This window comes from Microtus ochrogaster, chromosome 8 (genome assembly GCF_000317375.1).
Source record: "Microtus ochrogaster isolate Prairie Vole_2 chromosome 8, MicOch1.0, whole genome shotgun sequence".
In the NCBI taxonomy this organism is placed as follows: Eukaryota; Metazoa; Chordata; class Mammalia; order Rodentia; family Cricetidae; genus Microtus; species Microtus ochrogaster.
Window position 1 is genome coordinate 55,069,583 of NC_022015.1, and position 14,965 is coordinate 55,084,547.

General features: G+C 43.6%; 1 protein-coding gene across 2 annotated transcripts; it reads left to right on the forward strand.

The window, feature by feature from the left end:
• The first annotated feature begins 202 nt into the window (after positions 1-202).
• Positions 203-5,136, forward strand: Dmrt2 (doublesex and mab-3 related transcription factor 2). 2 transcript variants are annotated; one of them, XM_026781622.1, is made up of 3 exons: positions 203-744; positions 1,883-1,985; positions 4,051-5,136. In XM_026781622.1, the coding sequence occupies exons 1-3, from the start codon at positions 214-216 to the stop codon at positions 5,103-5,105; spliced, it is 1,689 nt and encodes a 562-aa protein (XP_026637423.1). In that variant the 5' UTR covers positions 203-213; the 3' UTR covers positions 5,106-5,136. The 2 variants fall into 2 exon arrangements, with proteins under 2 accessions (XP_026637423.1, XP_005352150.1); XM_005352093.3 differs by lacking the exon at positions 4,051-5,136 and adding an exon at positions 3,568-3,633.
• The last annotated feature ends 9,829 nt before the right edge of the window (positions 5,137-14,965 follow it).

Here is a 14,965-nt window from a genome sequence, read left to right on the forward strand (position 1 = left end):
GAATTAGTAAACTAAAACCTTCGTTGAGTTGTGGATCTCTGGGTCATGCGGCTTGTATTGTAGGGACCAGAAAGAAACTGGGTAACTTCTAGTCTTGCAAAAGAAGTTCTGGGCCAAGACTCAGAAAGGGTCCTGATTGCAACAGGCGGGTCTTCGGACCTCTTTCTGTTTCCCTAGAGTGCAGGCAACCGACCCAAAGGAGAGCCTAGCGCCATGACAGAAGGACAGGCAGTCCCGGGATCCGGGGACTGGGAGATCGACGTGGAGAGCCTAGAGCTGGAGGAGGATGGCAGTGGGGCTCCGCAGCGGACCACGTCTCAGGGACCCAGTCCTTCAACAGCAGATGGGGACGTCGAGGAGGACGAGGAAGAAGACGAGGAGGACGAAGACGCAGAGGACGAGGCTGACGGCGGCGAAGAACCGGGCGCGTCCCCGGAGGTGCCGGACCGGCCAGAGCAGCCGGGAGGACCGGCACCCAGGCCACCGCCAGCGGCTCAGGAGCTGCCAGCTGCCACCGCAGCCCCTGAGCGCGGTGCCACCGCGGGTGGCGGCGCGGAGCCTCGCAAACTGAGCCGCACGCCCAAATGCGCGCGCTGCCGCAACCACGGCGTGGTGTCCTGTCTCAAGGGCCACAAGCGCTTCTGTCGCTGGCGTGACTGCCAGTGCGCCAACTGCCTGCTCGTGGTGGAGCGCCAGCGTGTCATGGCCGCCCAGGTGGCGCTCCGGAGGCAGCAGGCCACCGAGGTGGGTACCCTTAGGCCCCGGGTGCGTCTTGAGGGTGCGTGTCCAGCCAGGATGGGGAGCTCCTTAGCAGCAGGAGAGCTGCAGATACTCTGCCCACGCTAATCTGCGGACTCGGGAGGGAAAGCCGTGGATCAAGCAGAGCGTGCTAGAAAAGTCTCCTACTTAAAAAGCAAAGTGTGGCATTGAAAATAATTAGGTCCATTTGGGACAGCAAGGAAAAGTCATTAAAATACATTAGGGCTAGTTTTGCAGGTGGTCGGCGAGGGACGAGGGTGGTTGACAATGCGCTGTGTACAGTCACCGTGTTAATTACGCCCACCGTGAGTAAAGCAGCACGCGCTGCTGTCACTGTGCGGTGTCCTCTTAACACTTAGGCAGAACTTGATGCCCGTTTACCAGAGGTGACAAAAATTCGGGCTGTATGTAAGAGATTCTAAGCCCAAAGCTGTTCGGGACCTCAGGTGGCCCCTGGCCCTGGGCTCAATCTCTTTCCTGGTTGGAGGTAGATGCTGCCCTGTCTTGCTAGGCTTCTCTGCAGTTCACTGAGTTGGAAGCAACCCGGCAAGGAGCAGAGGGAGCAGAGGGAGCAGAGGGAGCAGAGGGAGCAGAGGGAGCAGAGGGTTTCCAGGCTAGTGTCCCTTAAGACTTTCTTCCGTCTTTACGTCTTTACGTACCGCCCTCCTCCTGAGAACAAGGCAGACACTGAAGACTCCCTCAGTCTCTGGCACCCCATCGTCTCCACTCCACCTAGCGGAGAAACCATCCTGTCCTCAGAGGCAGGTTCAGGGCACCTTCAGCCTAGTGCATGCGCCCAGGGGAGGCAACTGTCCCCCAAGCTAGTTCTCTCAGGCCAGATTCCTAAAGTCCTTTTGACAGTGGTTCTCAACTTCCTCTAGCTGTTTCCTTAAACGTCTTTTGGAGCGGTATCTAAAGAAAGCGGGAGTGGCCCACTAGCTGGCTGAGCTGAGATTAAGGAGAGCTCCCATTAATTTTCTTTTAAATAAGAGACGGCAAAACAAATATGTTTCGGTTGGGGAGACTTCTAGAAGCTTGTGGATGCCCCTCCCCCACTCTCACGATTTTTTTTTTCTTTTTCGTGTGTGTGTGTGTGTGTGTGTGTGTGTGTGTGTGTTTACAGGACAAGAAGGGGCTTTCCGGGAAACAGAATAATTTCGAGCGGAAAGCAGTGTACCAGAGGCAAGTCAGGGCGCCAAGTTTGCTGGCCAAAAGCATTTTAGAAGGTAAAATAACGTCAAGTTGTCCGTTGGCTTTTTAAACCCAGTTGAGGGGTGCTTATCATTTAGACGGGTGACGTTTGTATTAACCCAGGAAGGAGCTAATCCTCATTAGCCATTCTGCCTCGGGGAAGGGAATTCATATCTAGAAAATGCACGGCGCTTTACTCGCAGAGGGTTTTGCCACCAGGATAAGGTCCTCTCACTGTTAATGTGCTCCTGCTGCAGCGCCTGTGAAATTTGCCCCAGTGTGAGGGATGCACAAAAATGCACCGTCAAGTGATCCTGGAAGCCACTTTTGGGAAAGAAAACAATTAAAACTCACCCCCGCCATAGCTATGGAAGGAGCTTAATGGGTAGAGTAAGTGAAGCAAGACAATTACAGCTGGGACCAAGAGTCACCTCTAGCCTCAAGTTTCACTCTTTAGCGTTCTGTTTTCCTCCTTGGAAATCTAGACGCATACTACCCCCCCTCCACTTCCTTCTTACTGCTTTTGTCTTTCAAGGCTGTAGAGTGGGAAAAGATTGGACTCAAACAAGCAAACTGGAGGCTCGCTGAGTAGAGCTCCCCTCGCCTTCATTTTCTACAAACCCTGGAGACCTGTTAATTCTTCCTTTTAAAAGTAGTGATTTTCTAAAGCATCTGGATTTAGGCATGGTGTTTATTTAGTGACTGGCTAAGCAATGTATTGCCATCGCTGGTTCCCTTAATGTTCTTTACACTTCCTTTGCCTTTATCTAAGGTGAAGTTCCATTTGCTTTAATCACTGCCACTTCCTATAGTTCAGCTTAAACAGAAGGGCTTCCTTCCTGGAAGTGGACAGTTGAGTCTTTTTTTTCTTTCTTTCTTCTGAGTTTAGCTGATCCTGAGTGGTTTTAAAGGTTGTCTGTGTCTCAGACTGTGCTGTGCACCTCTGACCTTTGAAAGAGTTTTGAATTTGGTTGCAAAGTAGGTAAACGTTTATAACCCTAGGGACCACACTGATAAATCGAAAATTTTGCCAAAGCAAGTTGAGGCATTTTGAGGACTCAGTGGAAAAAAGTAAACTCCAGTAAATAACTTTCTGGCAGACACTTAACCTAGAAGTGGAAGCAATACTTTTCAGTTTTTATTTTATTTGCAAACGAGTGTAATAGGTTTGTCACTGTATAAATACAAATGCCACACGGGATCCTTCAGAAAAATTCGCCAGTCCTGCTAAGTGTTTGGGAGTGGTGCACAGCTCCAAGCGTTCTATTTGTGTTCTGTTAGTTTTTGCTTTTGGTTTTGTCTCTATTTCTGAACTGTGCACAACTTCATCTCCATCTTAATGACTGCTCTTTTGGCCCTTTTGGTATCTGGCCAACATGAATGAACTTGGGGGAAAAACACTTGAGATCTGTAGAGGGAGATCCGCCCCTCCCCGTTGTTTTGTCTCACTTTGTTTGTTCACGAGGTCAAAGGGAAGCCCGATGAATTATTAGGTGTGCCGTGTGTTCGGGACTAGTTAACAGCTATTTCCAGCTTTTCTATGCTGCTGTATGTCCTCAAGTCTTCTTTTTTCTCCTTACTAATCTTCTTTAACTTTCTTTTTCTTTTTTTTCCTAGTTCTCCTTGGATTATTCTACAGCTGTAACACTGTGTACATAATGAGACATCTTTAGGAAATAAAAGTGACATCAGCTGTAGGTATAGATATCTTTTATAATAATGAAAAAAAAGAAAAAAAGATGATATGGGCAATGAAACCGATGAAAATAAGGTGGACAGATTTGTCTCTCCATGTCTAGGAATCTGGGAAGAATATTAACATCTCAGTCATAATATAATACACTTGCTGAAGCAAGCAAGCAGACATACCTATCCCAACAAAACCAATGACAGCCAGAAGCTAGCATATGGGCACCTTTCCCGATAGGAAACCTATATTAAATCAAACATATACTTTTGCTTCTATATTAAAATATCAGTGATTTGGAATTATAACTGATTTATCCTGTGGTTTATGATGCTAGGTTTGCCTTCTGGATTTCCAGATTTTTCTTGTCAGGATGTTAATCTGTTTTCTTTACCAATACTTGCTTATTTTAGGCTATCGCCCAATAACTGCAGAGACTTACCTGGGAGGGACCCTTCCTCTACCTCCACCTGTGAGTGACAGGATGAGGAAGAGAAGAGCCTTTGCGGACAAAGAGTTGGAGAACATCATGCTGGAGAGAGAATATAAGGAGAGGGAGATGTTGGAAACTTCTCAAGCTGCGGCCTTGTTCCTGCCCAACCGTATGGTGCCGGGACCTGAATACAGTTCCTACAAAAGTGCCTACAGCCCCACTGCAGGGGAGCCACCCAGCAAGGACTTTTGTAACTTTTTACCAACCTGCCTTGATCTGACGATGCAGTATTCAGGATCGGGGAACATGGAACTGATTTCTTCTAACGTCAGTGTGGCCACAACTTACAGACAATATCCCCTGTCCTCACGATTTTTAGTTTGGCCCAAATGCGGTCCCATTAGTGACACCCTTCTTTACCAGCAATACCTTTTAAATGCTACCACTTCTGTTCAAGCCTTGAAGTCTGGGGCCAGCTGGGATTTGAAAGGAACCCGGATTCAGGATGGCCTTAGTGCAGAGCATGACATGAGTCCACCCAAACCAGAAGGCTCCCTGGTGTTGCCTCATCTACCCGAGGTCCCAACCTCAAGAACTGACCTTCAGGCTCACCAGGTTGTCCCTGAGAGGTCTGCCTTCTCCCCACCCAGGCGAAATTTCTCTCCCATTGATTTGGACTGCCTGGCAGCTCAAGGGCACGTCTTAACGAAGATCAGCAAGGAAAACACCCGGCACCCTCTGCCACTTAAACATAATCCGTTCCACTCAGTATTCCAGCAGACGCTCAACGACAAATCAGGCCTTGAGCTGAAAACACCATTTGTCAAAGAAGTCTTTGATGAGATCCCAAAGAAACACAGAGAGTGTTTGGTCAAGGAGAACCAGAAGTACACATTCACAATAGACAGATGCGCAAAGGACCTCTTTGTAGCCAAACAAGTTGGAACGAAACTCTCGGCAAATGAGCCGCTGTCGTTTTCTGTTGAGTCTATTCTTAAGAGGCCGTCATCTGCCATCACTCATGTCTCCCAGTGAAAGGCTGCTTAAATGGAAAGCTGGATTTTCTACAGTCTTAGCGGGTTCTTTGCGGATACCCTTTCTGTTTTTAGAGTTAAGATGTTTGTATAAAGAAATTTCTAATGTAAATGATGATTCCTGAGATCCTACGTATTTCCTTTGCATGTACCTTTTCTTATCACATGAGTATATTTAAAGATGGAAATTGCTTACTATGTAAATTGTAAGGTTCTATGCTTTACACAGCACTCCAAAAAGCAATAAAAATAACATTGTCCTCAAAAGACCTAGAATTTGTTGAAGCAAACAGCTGTCTCTGTCTAGATTGGAAAGCTTGTGTCTTAGAAATGCATTTCTTATTTTTCTATAAGTCTGTGTGCTTTCAAGCTCTGTTAATGGTCCTTGTGAGCCACAGAGAATACCGATAAGCGTATAATGCTTTCCTTTGTATTTTTTAAAATTTGCAGGTAGTGCGAGTCATATTCAGGGTTCACACAAGCTGGGTGAATGCTCTTCTTTCTCTAAACTACATTCCCGGAGCTTCTTGAAGAAAATATATACATACATACATATATGTTAAATTGAGTTAGATAGATATATATGTATAAGTATCTATCTATCTCAATTTAACTTTTTAAGATGGAGGCAAAGGGAGCTTGGGAATAGAGTTGGGGTTCTTTGCGTGTTGATGGAACTTAGTTTCCTGTGGTTTGACAACGTTGATATAATTCAAAGGGAAATCAGGTGCAACAAGATATGTATTTGATTGTGTGTTTGGAGATGGACAGATGTGAATTCTCTGGGCCTGTTTCTCCCCTAGGCAAGCCTCTGTATGTCAAGCACTCCTTTCTAGGAAAGGAACATACCTTTGGACATTTGTAGTTGTTTTTAACACACTATGTCATTAGTTTTCTGGTGACCACAGATCAATTCTCCTTATTGGGTGCAGTCCATTTAGCCCACAGTGGTGTCAAATTCCCTTTGGCTCTTGAGTTAGTTCACTAGTCCTGAAAGATCGGTGACAATGGTTGGTCATTTGGATGTAGGCTCTGCCAACTCTCAGCTGGTCCCCCACTACCTGTTCAATACCTCTCCCAGGAGTACTGTGTCGAAGGCTGTCAGCATAATTTTCTTCTGAGATTAAAAACATTAATTATTCGAATATTATCAATTGCCAGAAGGCTGCGAATGTTTATCGTTGAACGCAGGCGACTTCTCTCCCCAGCCATTTGTAAATTCTTTGTTATGCCCTTGGCTCTTGTTTTGCTTAACAAAATATTAAGTGCTGCTTCAGAAGTTTGATAAAATGAGTGTGAGACGCTTGTGAAGATATTAATCTTCAGTGGTCACCTGTGGGCTAGGAACTATTTGAGTGCCTGCTTAGCATGCTCAAAGCCCAGGGTCTGATCCCCTGCACTTTGTAAACCCGGCTGTTCCTGTAATCCCAGCCCTGGTGGAGGCAAGAGAATCGGAAGTTTAAGGTCATCCTAGGCTCCACGTCAACTTTGAGACCAGGGGAATTCATGACACCCTTGCTACACATGTAATCAAAACACTTGGAGGTTGGAGGGCATTGATAGTGGCAGAAGGATGGTGTACTCAAAGCCATCCCGTGCTACATAGCAAGGCCCTGTCTCAAAAAAACCAAAGCCACACCAAATGAATAAAACACCTTCTACTCACTTGTGGCCTCTAAATCAAGTTCAAGTTTTCGAGCTAATAAGATGACTTAGTGGGTAAAGAAAACCAGTTCCTGCAAGTCCTCTCCTGATCTCCACATGCAAGTACACGAACTTTGCACGCACGCACACGCACACATTCATGCACACATGTAACTAAACCACAAAACTTTGAAGCTGTAAGCTATCAGTCAAAGTCACCTCACTACGGAAGACAAGGTTTAGATATTTCACTGAAAGGGCTGCCATGGGGCAAGTCTGGATATCAAAACCATTTTGGGCCTGTGAAAAGGTTTCTTGCTCTTGAAAACAGTTTACCATCTCATAGAAATGCTGGTGCTACCGATTAGCTCATGGCAACCTCCAGGGATTCTCAGGGTTGCTGCTTAAAATTAGCATCAGTTTCAAAAACCCAAGCCCAAACTTAGGTTGATTTTCAGTTTGTACTTGTAAAATAATACTTGGTTTTGTTGAGTCAAATTTACTTACTGTTACTCTTGCAAAAGCCAGAGCAAATGGAAGCTTGCCAGGGAAACAGAAGAGAAAGCAGGCAGTGATTTCAATAGCTGTTTGAGGATTATCATTAAGTGGAAAAGGGGTTTTCCAGCCAAGTCTGCCCCAGTGTTAGGTGTTAGAGGTCTGTCTTTAGTCACCTGGGGTTTATCTACGCAGTCGCTCAATTTTGTTTTTCTTCTGACAATTTGCCTTTTGTATAAAGCCTTAAATGCAAACGGAACACTGAATCACACCAGAATCAAGGAGGGGAAACTCGTTAGAAACAAATCATGTTAAGATGTCTTGGTGAGAAAGGGTTCTTCAACCAGAGATGGATTTATTCTCATCCCTTCTCCCAGCACCCTCTCTCCAGGGTTTCAAACAACACAGGCCTATAGCAGAGAATGACCTTGAACTTCTGATCCTCCTGCCTCCGTCTCCAGAAGGCTGGGATTACAGGCAAGTGCTACCATGCCTGGTTTTATTCAGTGCTGGGGAAGGAATGCAGGGCTTCACCTTAGGTAAATCCTCTACCAACTGGGGAATCTTAATTTTGAATACTCATATTTGTCAATATTTTCCCTTTTGTATCCAGCGACCAATTGGGACATCTTTGTCCTGTCTCTAGATCTTTTTAATCCCATTAAGTGAATCCAGTTGGCTGTGGCTATTAGTGGTTTTTCTCACAATACGAGTGACTGGAATTTTATTGTCCTTGAATGTTTATGAGGGAGAGTACTTTTCCTGGCAAATGTATTAGTTCTGCTGTGATGATGAGTTCTTAGAATTTCAACCTACCAAATCTACCATTAGCCACGTAACCAGAGCTTTGTTCTTGGCTGGCTCTTTGCTTTTTAAAAATCATTGTGCTTCCCTGAAAGCTTCTGGTCTTCAAAGAACTCTGCTTCTGACATATTAAGCTGAACTCCTGGTTCACTTTGATCAATCTCGATGTGTAAGGTAATGGATAGATTTGGCTTGTGTCATTTCTTGAGGACTTAAGGGCTAATAAAACTTTCACCCCTTTCTCAGTTTAACTCACAATACAATAATGCAGTTTTAATGAGTTGTTTTCCTTCCATGTCAATTGATCAAGTGTTAGTTTTTGCTCTATTTGCAGTTTTCAAAAGCTGACGACAATGTTTCTCAGACTTTAAATGGACAGTTGGATTCTCTAGACCTTGGTAAAATGCAGACTCTGATCCCGCTGGTCTGGGTGGGCCTATGGTTTTTAACAAGTTCCCAGATGTTGATGCTACTGGCTTCAGACCATACTTTCAGTAGCAAATGATTACATTTCCATTACTTTAATTCACATTTAATGCAATGTGCTATGGGTTGTGGATACTAATGCAATGATAACATTATCAGTCTGAATAATTCCATATACATTAATATCGAAAAAAATTTCCCTTTTTACTAACCCTTTGGTGGCTTGAGTAGGTTGAGACCCAGGCAAAGGCCACAAAAACCACAGTAGCCTCTTCTGAGGTTGGTGCCCCTGATAGTCTAATCAATTCCCACCAGCTTAACATCACCACAGAGGGTGCCACGTTCCTGGCACCCAATACACACAGATCATATTCAAGCCACAGCACTATGCACATCCCTTTGAAATGCTCCTGCCACTGTTTGGGGGTAGACTTTTCCCTCCCTTCACCCAGGCCCCACCAATCTATTTACCCACTTCCTGTCTTTGGAAACTGTATTTTCTCAGGTAGACATACCTCCCTCAATGTGTGCAGTATTTCTGTTTAACACGGTTGTCACCCCCAGAGGCTCTGGCATCTGTTATATACTTTTCAGTGTGAATCTGAGTGTGTTATCAGTCATTTGAACTGAAAAACTGAGTTCCAATTGTGTAAGGAAAGGCTGCAACTTGTATTAAGTAATGTTCCGCAGTTCCTTAAGCGGAGTCTCCGAGGTGCTAAAGGGAAAAAGAAATGGCTGAAGGTCAAGATGAAGAAATAAGAATCCACAATTCCCAGTTGAATAATAAAGACATCACTTAATGTCAAAGCTGTGTTTTCAATTGAGACAAGAATTATTACAGCCCACCGGATTTCATGAATTTTGGATCAACTTCTTTATTTCTATTCTGCAGCTAATTTCCACAACCGGGGCCCAGTTCATGAAGCTGATGGGTTTTTAAATGGCTGGACTCTGCATTACATAAACATGGGCCAGTGGCACCTACTTATATTTATTTTTAGGATTATACTAAGCTTTTTTTTTTTTAAATCATGTATCACCTGCTCATTGTTTTGGCTTCAAACTTGTTTGGTTTAAATACATTTAGAACATGCTAGACAGAGACACCTGGAAATGGGCTGGCAAGATGTAGCGTAGTAAATGTGCAATAAGAGTAAGTACAATTTAGAACGCATATTTGCATTTATTATCTCTAGCACATGACTGGAAAGGAACACTTTTGCTGGCCACGAGAATCCTTTCATTGGCACCCTTAGCTGGGAACTAAGCGTGTTATTTATGATATTTGATGAGTCTAAAAATGAGCCCTTGTTTCAGGCCTGGGGTAGAAGGCACGCTCACCAAGAAGGGCCTGGCATTTGCAGGTGAGGATATCCTTGTCTACTTTATCAACGGTTACCTAGCAGGATGGAGATTTCCTAATGCTAAACACTCCAGTGACACAGACCACCCACCTAGAAACACCTGGCCCACCACACCTGTCTGGCATGTGAGCAGTGATGGAGAGTCTATGGCCTCTGCATGCAGGTTGGCTCTTGACAAGAAGGAGAAGACTAGGAAGAGATTTCCCAAGCCCTTTCTCACCCAAGACCCATCAGTCTGGTAAGCTATTCCCCTTTAAGACCCATCAGTCTGGTAAGCTATTCCCCTTTAAGACCCACCAGTCTGGTAAGCTATTCCCCTTTAAGACCCATCAGTCTGGTAAGCTATTCCCCTTTAAGACCCACCAGTCTGGTAAGCTATTCCCCTTTAAGCCTCTGACTTAACATGCATGCACTTGTTGTTTTCTTTGTTTTGAATCGAGGTCAAACCAAAGACTGTATGCATTTATATTTCATGGCTGCAATCAAAATTTAAGTCCTTGCTGAAGACAAACAAGGGGGAAAGGGGCACTTCAGATTTACTAACTGCATTAATGATTATGTATATTATTATTTTCAGAGTAGCAAAGAAGTGGCTTCATCTATATCCTAGCTGGAGTTAGTGAACTTAAGACAATATGTTGGCAAAGTCCCGAGGTATCTTGCAACCATGTGGTCACTCCTTGATGTTATTAAGTAGCATGGGCTACGCCCCAGTCATCTGCCCCCGCCCCCCAAGTCATCATCAAATTGTTTACATAGGACATTATCATAAGAAGGAACCTGAGATGTTGTGAAGCTGTGAAGTCAACTAATGCATTTACTCTTTGATACAGCTATTATGGAGGTCCCAGGAGGGTGGCATAGGCAAACTATATCCCAATCTAGCAAGGCACTTAGGCAGAGTCTTTCAGGATGAAGGATTTCAGAATTGGTAACTGTTGTTCAAAGGTAACTGGCCTCTGTAGGCTCATAGGGAGTGGCACTCTTAGGAGGTGTGGCTTTGTTAGAGTAAGGTATGAACTTGTTGGAGGAAGTGTGTCACTGTTGGATGGGCTTTAAGATCTCATATATGCTCAAGCTATACTCAGTGTCTTAGTTCACTTCCTGTTGCCTGTGGGATCAAGATTAAAGATGTAGCTTCTTCTCCCTTCTCAGTTTCTTCTCCAGCACCAAGTCTGTCTGCATGTCACCATATCCCGCCATGATGTTAAATGGACTAAACCTCTGAAACTGTAAGCCGTTCCCTCAATTAAATGTTTTCATTTAGAAGAGTTGCCATGGTCATGGTGTCTCTTTGCAGCAATAGAAAACGTAACGAAGACATTAACAGTGAAGTCATAGAGGTTTGTAGCTGTTTGAATAGCTAGCTTCAAAAACATTGAGCAATATATCAATATCAATTTTGTGCAATATATCAATGTCAGTTTTGTGGAAAGTCATTTGTTTCCTGGCTCCCAGATCCTCTTGTCTTCACCCATATTCTAGTTGGCAGATAAGGATAACGCACAATTTATCAATCTTGTGGATAACATTGTTGGGTGGCAGCTATAGCTGGCTGGTTGTACTAGCCTAAAATTATTGATCAAAGGGCAAGTCTTTTTTTTTTTTTTTTTTTGAGACAGGGTCTCACTCTGTACCCTTGGCTGTCCTGGAACTCACTATGTAGACCAGGCTGGCCTCAAATTCAGAAGAGATCCACTTGCCTCTGCCTTCCTAGTGCTGGGATTAAAGGTGTACATTCCTACGCTTGGCCCAAAGAGCAAATCTCATGTCAGACATTAAAAACAACTTTCACCGAATTATGAAGCAATCTGTTGAAAGAGAGTTAACTTCTTGTTAGCTTTATGTGAAACTGATCCCAGAGTCAGAGGGGACTGCGAAGCTCAAAAGGGAAAGAGAAGGAGTCAACACTGCAAGAAATTGCTGAGGCAGACTTGGATTCCTTTTAGAGCATGCAGATCAAAGGAAATGCTATACCCCGTTTCTTGCATCATATCAGATATGGAAGTGTGTGAGAAGCTTTGAACATTGCATGTTAAATGCAGTCACTGATGGGCTTGGCAATGAAGGTGGTGAAAGTACTTCCAAATATTTCAAATTATGAAGTTCAGGGATGTTGCAGACGTGGTCCTCAGCAGCGATGTCTCAAGGGAAAGAGTTCATTTCCTGTAGAGGAAATGTTATCTTGAGAGGGGCAGTCAAGTTCCCTTGGAGTCTCTGGAAGAAACTAGACAGGCCAAGGATATGGAGGGGCCAGAGAGGCACAGTGGTAGGATGGCCATCTTCAGGTTTGGCTGGTGTATATGTGAAAGAATGTCTGGAGGTCTTTACGAGGAACAAGGAGGAGGCCTTGCACTATGCGTTAGGCTGCACTGGCAAGCAGAGGCTGCTCCAGCCTGTATCTTACTGCACACCTTGGCACACAAACAGCTGGAGAAGGATTAACTGAAGCCAGCTGTGGTGGCTCAAGCTGTCACCCCAGGCAAGTTCAGGCAGGAGGATTGTCATGAGCTGTAGGGAAGCCTGGGCTACAGAGTAAGACATGTTTCTAACATAAGAAGTATTTAATAAGAATTATCTCCAATTCTGGTAATCCATGATTTTATGACAAATTTCTGGGAGAAGGATCAGATAAAAGATTAACGAGCTTTATAAATGTTTTAGAATAATTAAAACATTTTGTCTTTAAACAGAACACACACACACGCTCTCTCTTTTTCTTCTATTATCTATCTATCTATCTATCTATCTATCTATCTATCTATCTATCTATCTATCTATCTATTCTATCTAAGATAAGAAACATAATGTTTTGAAATACTTATATATAATCAAACAAATTACCATTATACTCTGATATAGATCTTACATATATGTGGAATTTTAAATGATATCAAATTTATATAAAGAGAGCCTGGACAGGCGGGTTCTGGGGACAGAATTAGAACATGTGTAGTAAGATGTAAAACTGAAGTGCAAATGTATGGTAGATATGAATTTATGGCTAATAATACTCAATTAGATATTAGAAATTTGCTGAAACAGTTTTTGGTGCTTCTTTTTGCGACAAGTTTTTCTCTCTGTAGCCTTGGCTGTCCTGGAGCTCTCTCTGTAGACCAGGCTGGCCTCCAACTCACAGATTTGCCTGCCTCTGCCCCTGAGTGCTGGGATTAAAGGTGTGCACCACCGCTGCCTGGCTAGGTGCTTTTGTCATAAAATTTGTTATGATTTAGAAGAAGTTATAAAGAACACACCCTCTTAAGGCCGGAAGTCATGAGTCACTGTGATTAAGTACATTGCACCTCTGCTGCATACGTGTGAAACTGAATAATAACTGCACCCAAGTGTCTAGACGGACAAATGTCTTACATTTATTGATTTTTTTCTATTGTGATATTCTTGGGGTTTAGTAGTGTGGAAAGTCATATATATATATATGCTTTTCCATTGGCTTGCTTTTAAATAAAATTAATTTATCTATGAAATCTTAGGGCTGATTAGATTTAAATATTTTTTAATATGATAAACGCTGAATTCTGAAAATGGTTCTCTTACTTTAGCCAACTTAATCAATTTCGATTGAGAAATCAGATTTTCTATGGCTTAAATCAATATTGAGTAAAGTAAATTGACATTCATTAAGGTGAAATCTGACTCTATTCAAGTACAGTAAAGTTAAGTATTGGTTTTATTTTCAAGTTCAGTCAAATCTGTAAATCTGATTCTTTATATGTGACACACTGCTGTCATTTAGCTCCATAAATATTTATTAAGCACCTCCTATAAGCTAGGAAATGTTAAGCTATTAGAGGAATCAACAGTTAAGATATGGCTTTCAAAAATGTTCCATCTGGGGCCTAATGTGATAGCTTCATTGAGAAAGTACTTGCCATGCAGACATGAGGACCTGAATTGGATCTCCATACTCACGCTGAAAGCCAAGTGCTCTAGCTGGTGTTTCTAATCTCAGCCCTGGGATGATGACCATGGGCACATCTCTGGAGCCCACTGGCCAGCCAGCCTAGCCTAACTGGCGAGTTTCAGGTCCCATTGAGAGAGAGATCCTGTCTCAAAAAACAAGGTGGATGGCTCAGGAATGCTTTCCTCTGCTTTGCATGCACACATGTGCACTCTCAGAAATGTGTAATCAGGAAGTTTAGCATATCACATTGGTTATTTTTCTTTCCCCATGGTCTCTGAACGCAGGCAACCATTTTCCCCTGCATTCCTCATGAAAACGGTCCACGATGATTCACAGTTACTTCAGGAATCGATCATTTGGACCTGACTCAGCTTCCTCTCACTTTTCTCTGTACATTTTATTATGGTCAGGGCTTTAAAAAAATAAGACCTGTGGATTTAGGAGTTTCAGAGAGAGCAGTAGTGGGTTTTTGTCTCAGCTTCTCCAGTTTGCTGTGGTATTCAGGGATGGTGGCTATGATAACAGAACCAATAGAAGGCTGTATTTTTTTTAAGTGTGTGTGTTTGTGAATACCATAGTGTGTGTGTGTGTGTGTGGTGGCAGGTCAAAGGACACAAAAGACAGCCTAGGGTGTCTTCAGGGGTCAGTCTGTCCTCTCCTCCCACTGTATTTGAGACAAGATCTCTCGTTGTTCACCGTTGCACATACCGGGCTCCTGGTCCTTAAGTTTCTCCTCTCTCTGCCGTTACCCATGGAGCATCTCCCAGCCCACAGTGGTACTTTCACCCCTACACTGAAACCACTGGAGATGTAGAGCCGTTTACACACCAGAAGGCTTTAAAAGCTTGCTGTTGATTATAGCTTCATACGAAGTATTTGCAAAGTCCTAATAGAAAATAGCTCCAAGCCCTCAGCACAGTGGTCAGGGGTAACGGGTGGGAGGCTCAGGGCAGACGTGGAGTAATTGTTGGATGAGCAACAGAGCTGTGTGACTTCCCCTAAAATTCAGTTCAGTTCAACAAACATATTTAATTTTTTATTTTATGTGCATGTGTGTTTTGCCTGCATGGATGCCAGTATGCTATGTGTGTACAGTGCCCATAGAGGCCAGAAGAGGGCATTTGCGCTCCTGGATCTGGAGTAACAGATAGCTGTTAGCCACCCTGTGAGTACTGGGAATCCAACCCCTTGTCCTCTTTTTTTTTT

What these genes read in the sequence shown, in the direction of transcription:
- Dmrt2 (XM_026781622.1), top strand. Translation starts at nt 214, where the DNA reads ATGACAGAAGGACAGGCAGTCCCGGGATCCGGGGACTGGGAGATCGAC. An exon ending in GGAGGCAGCAGGCCACCGAG is followed by an intron (nt 745 to 1,882) that starts GTGGGTACCCTT and finishes GTGTGTTTACAG; the next exon opens with GACAAGAAGGGGCTTTCCGG. An exon ending in GGCCAAAAGCATTTTAGAAG is followed by an intron (nt 1,986 to 4,050) that starts GTAAAATAACGT and finishes TGCTTATTTTAG; the next exon opens with GCTATCGCCCAATAACTGCA.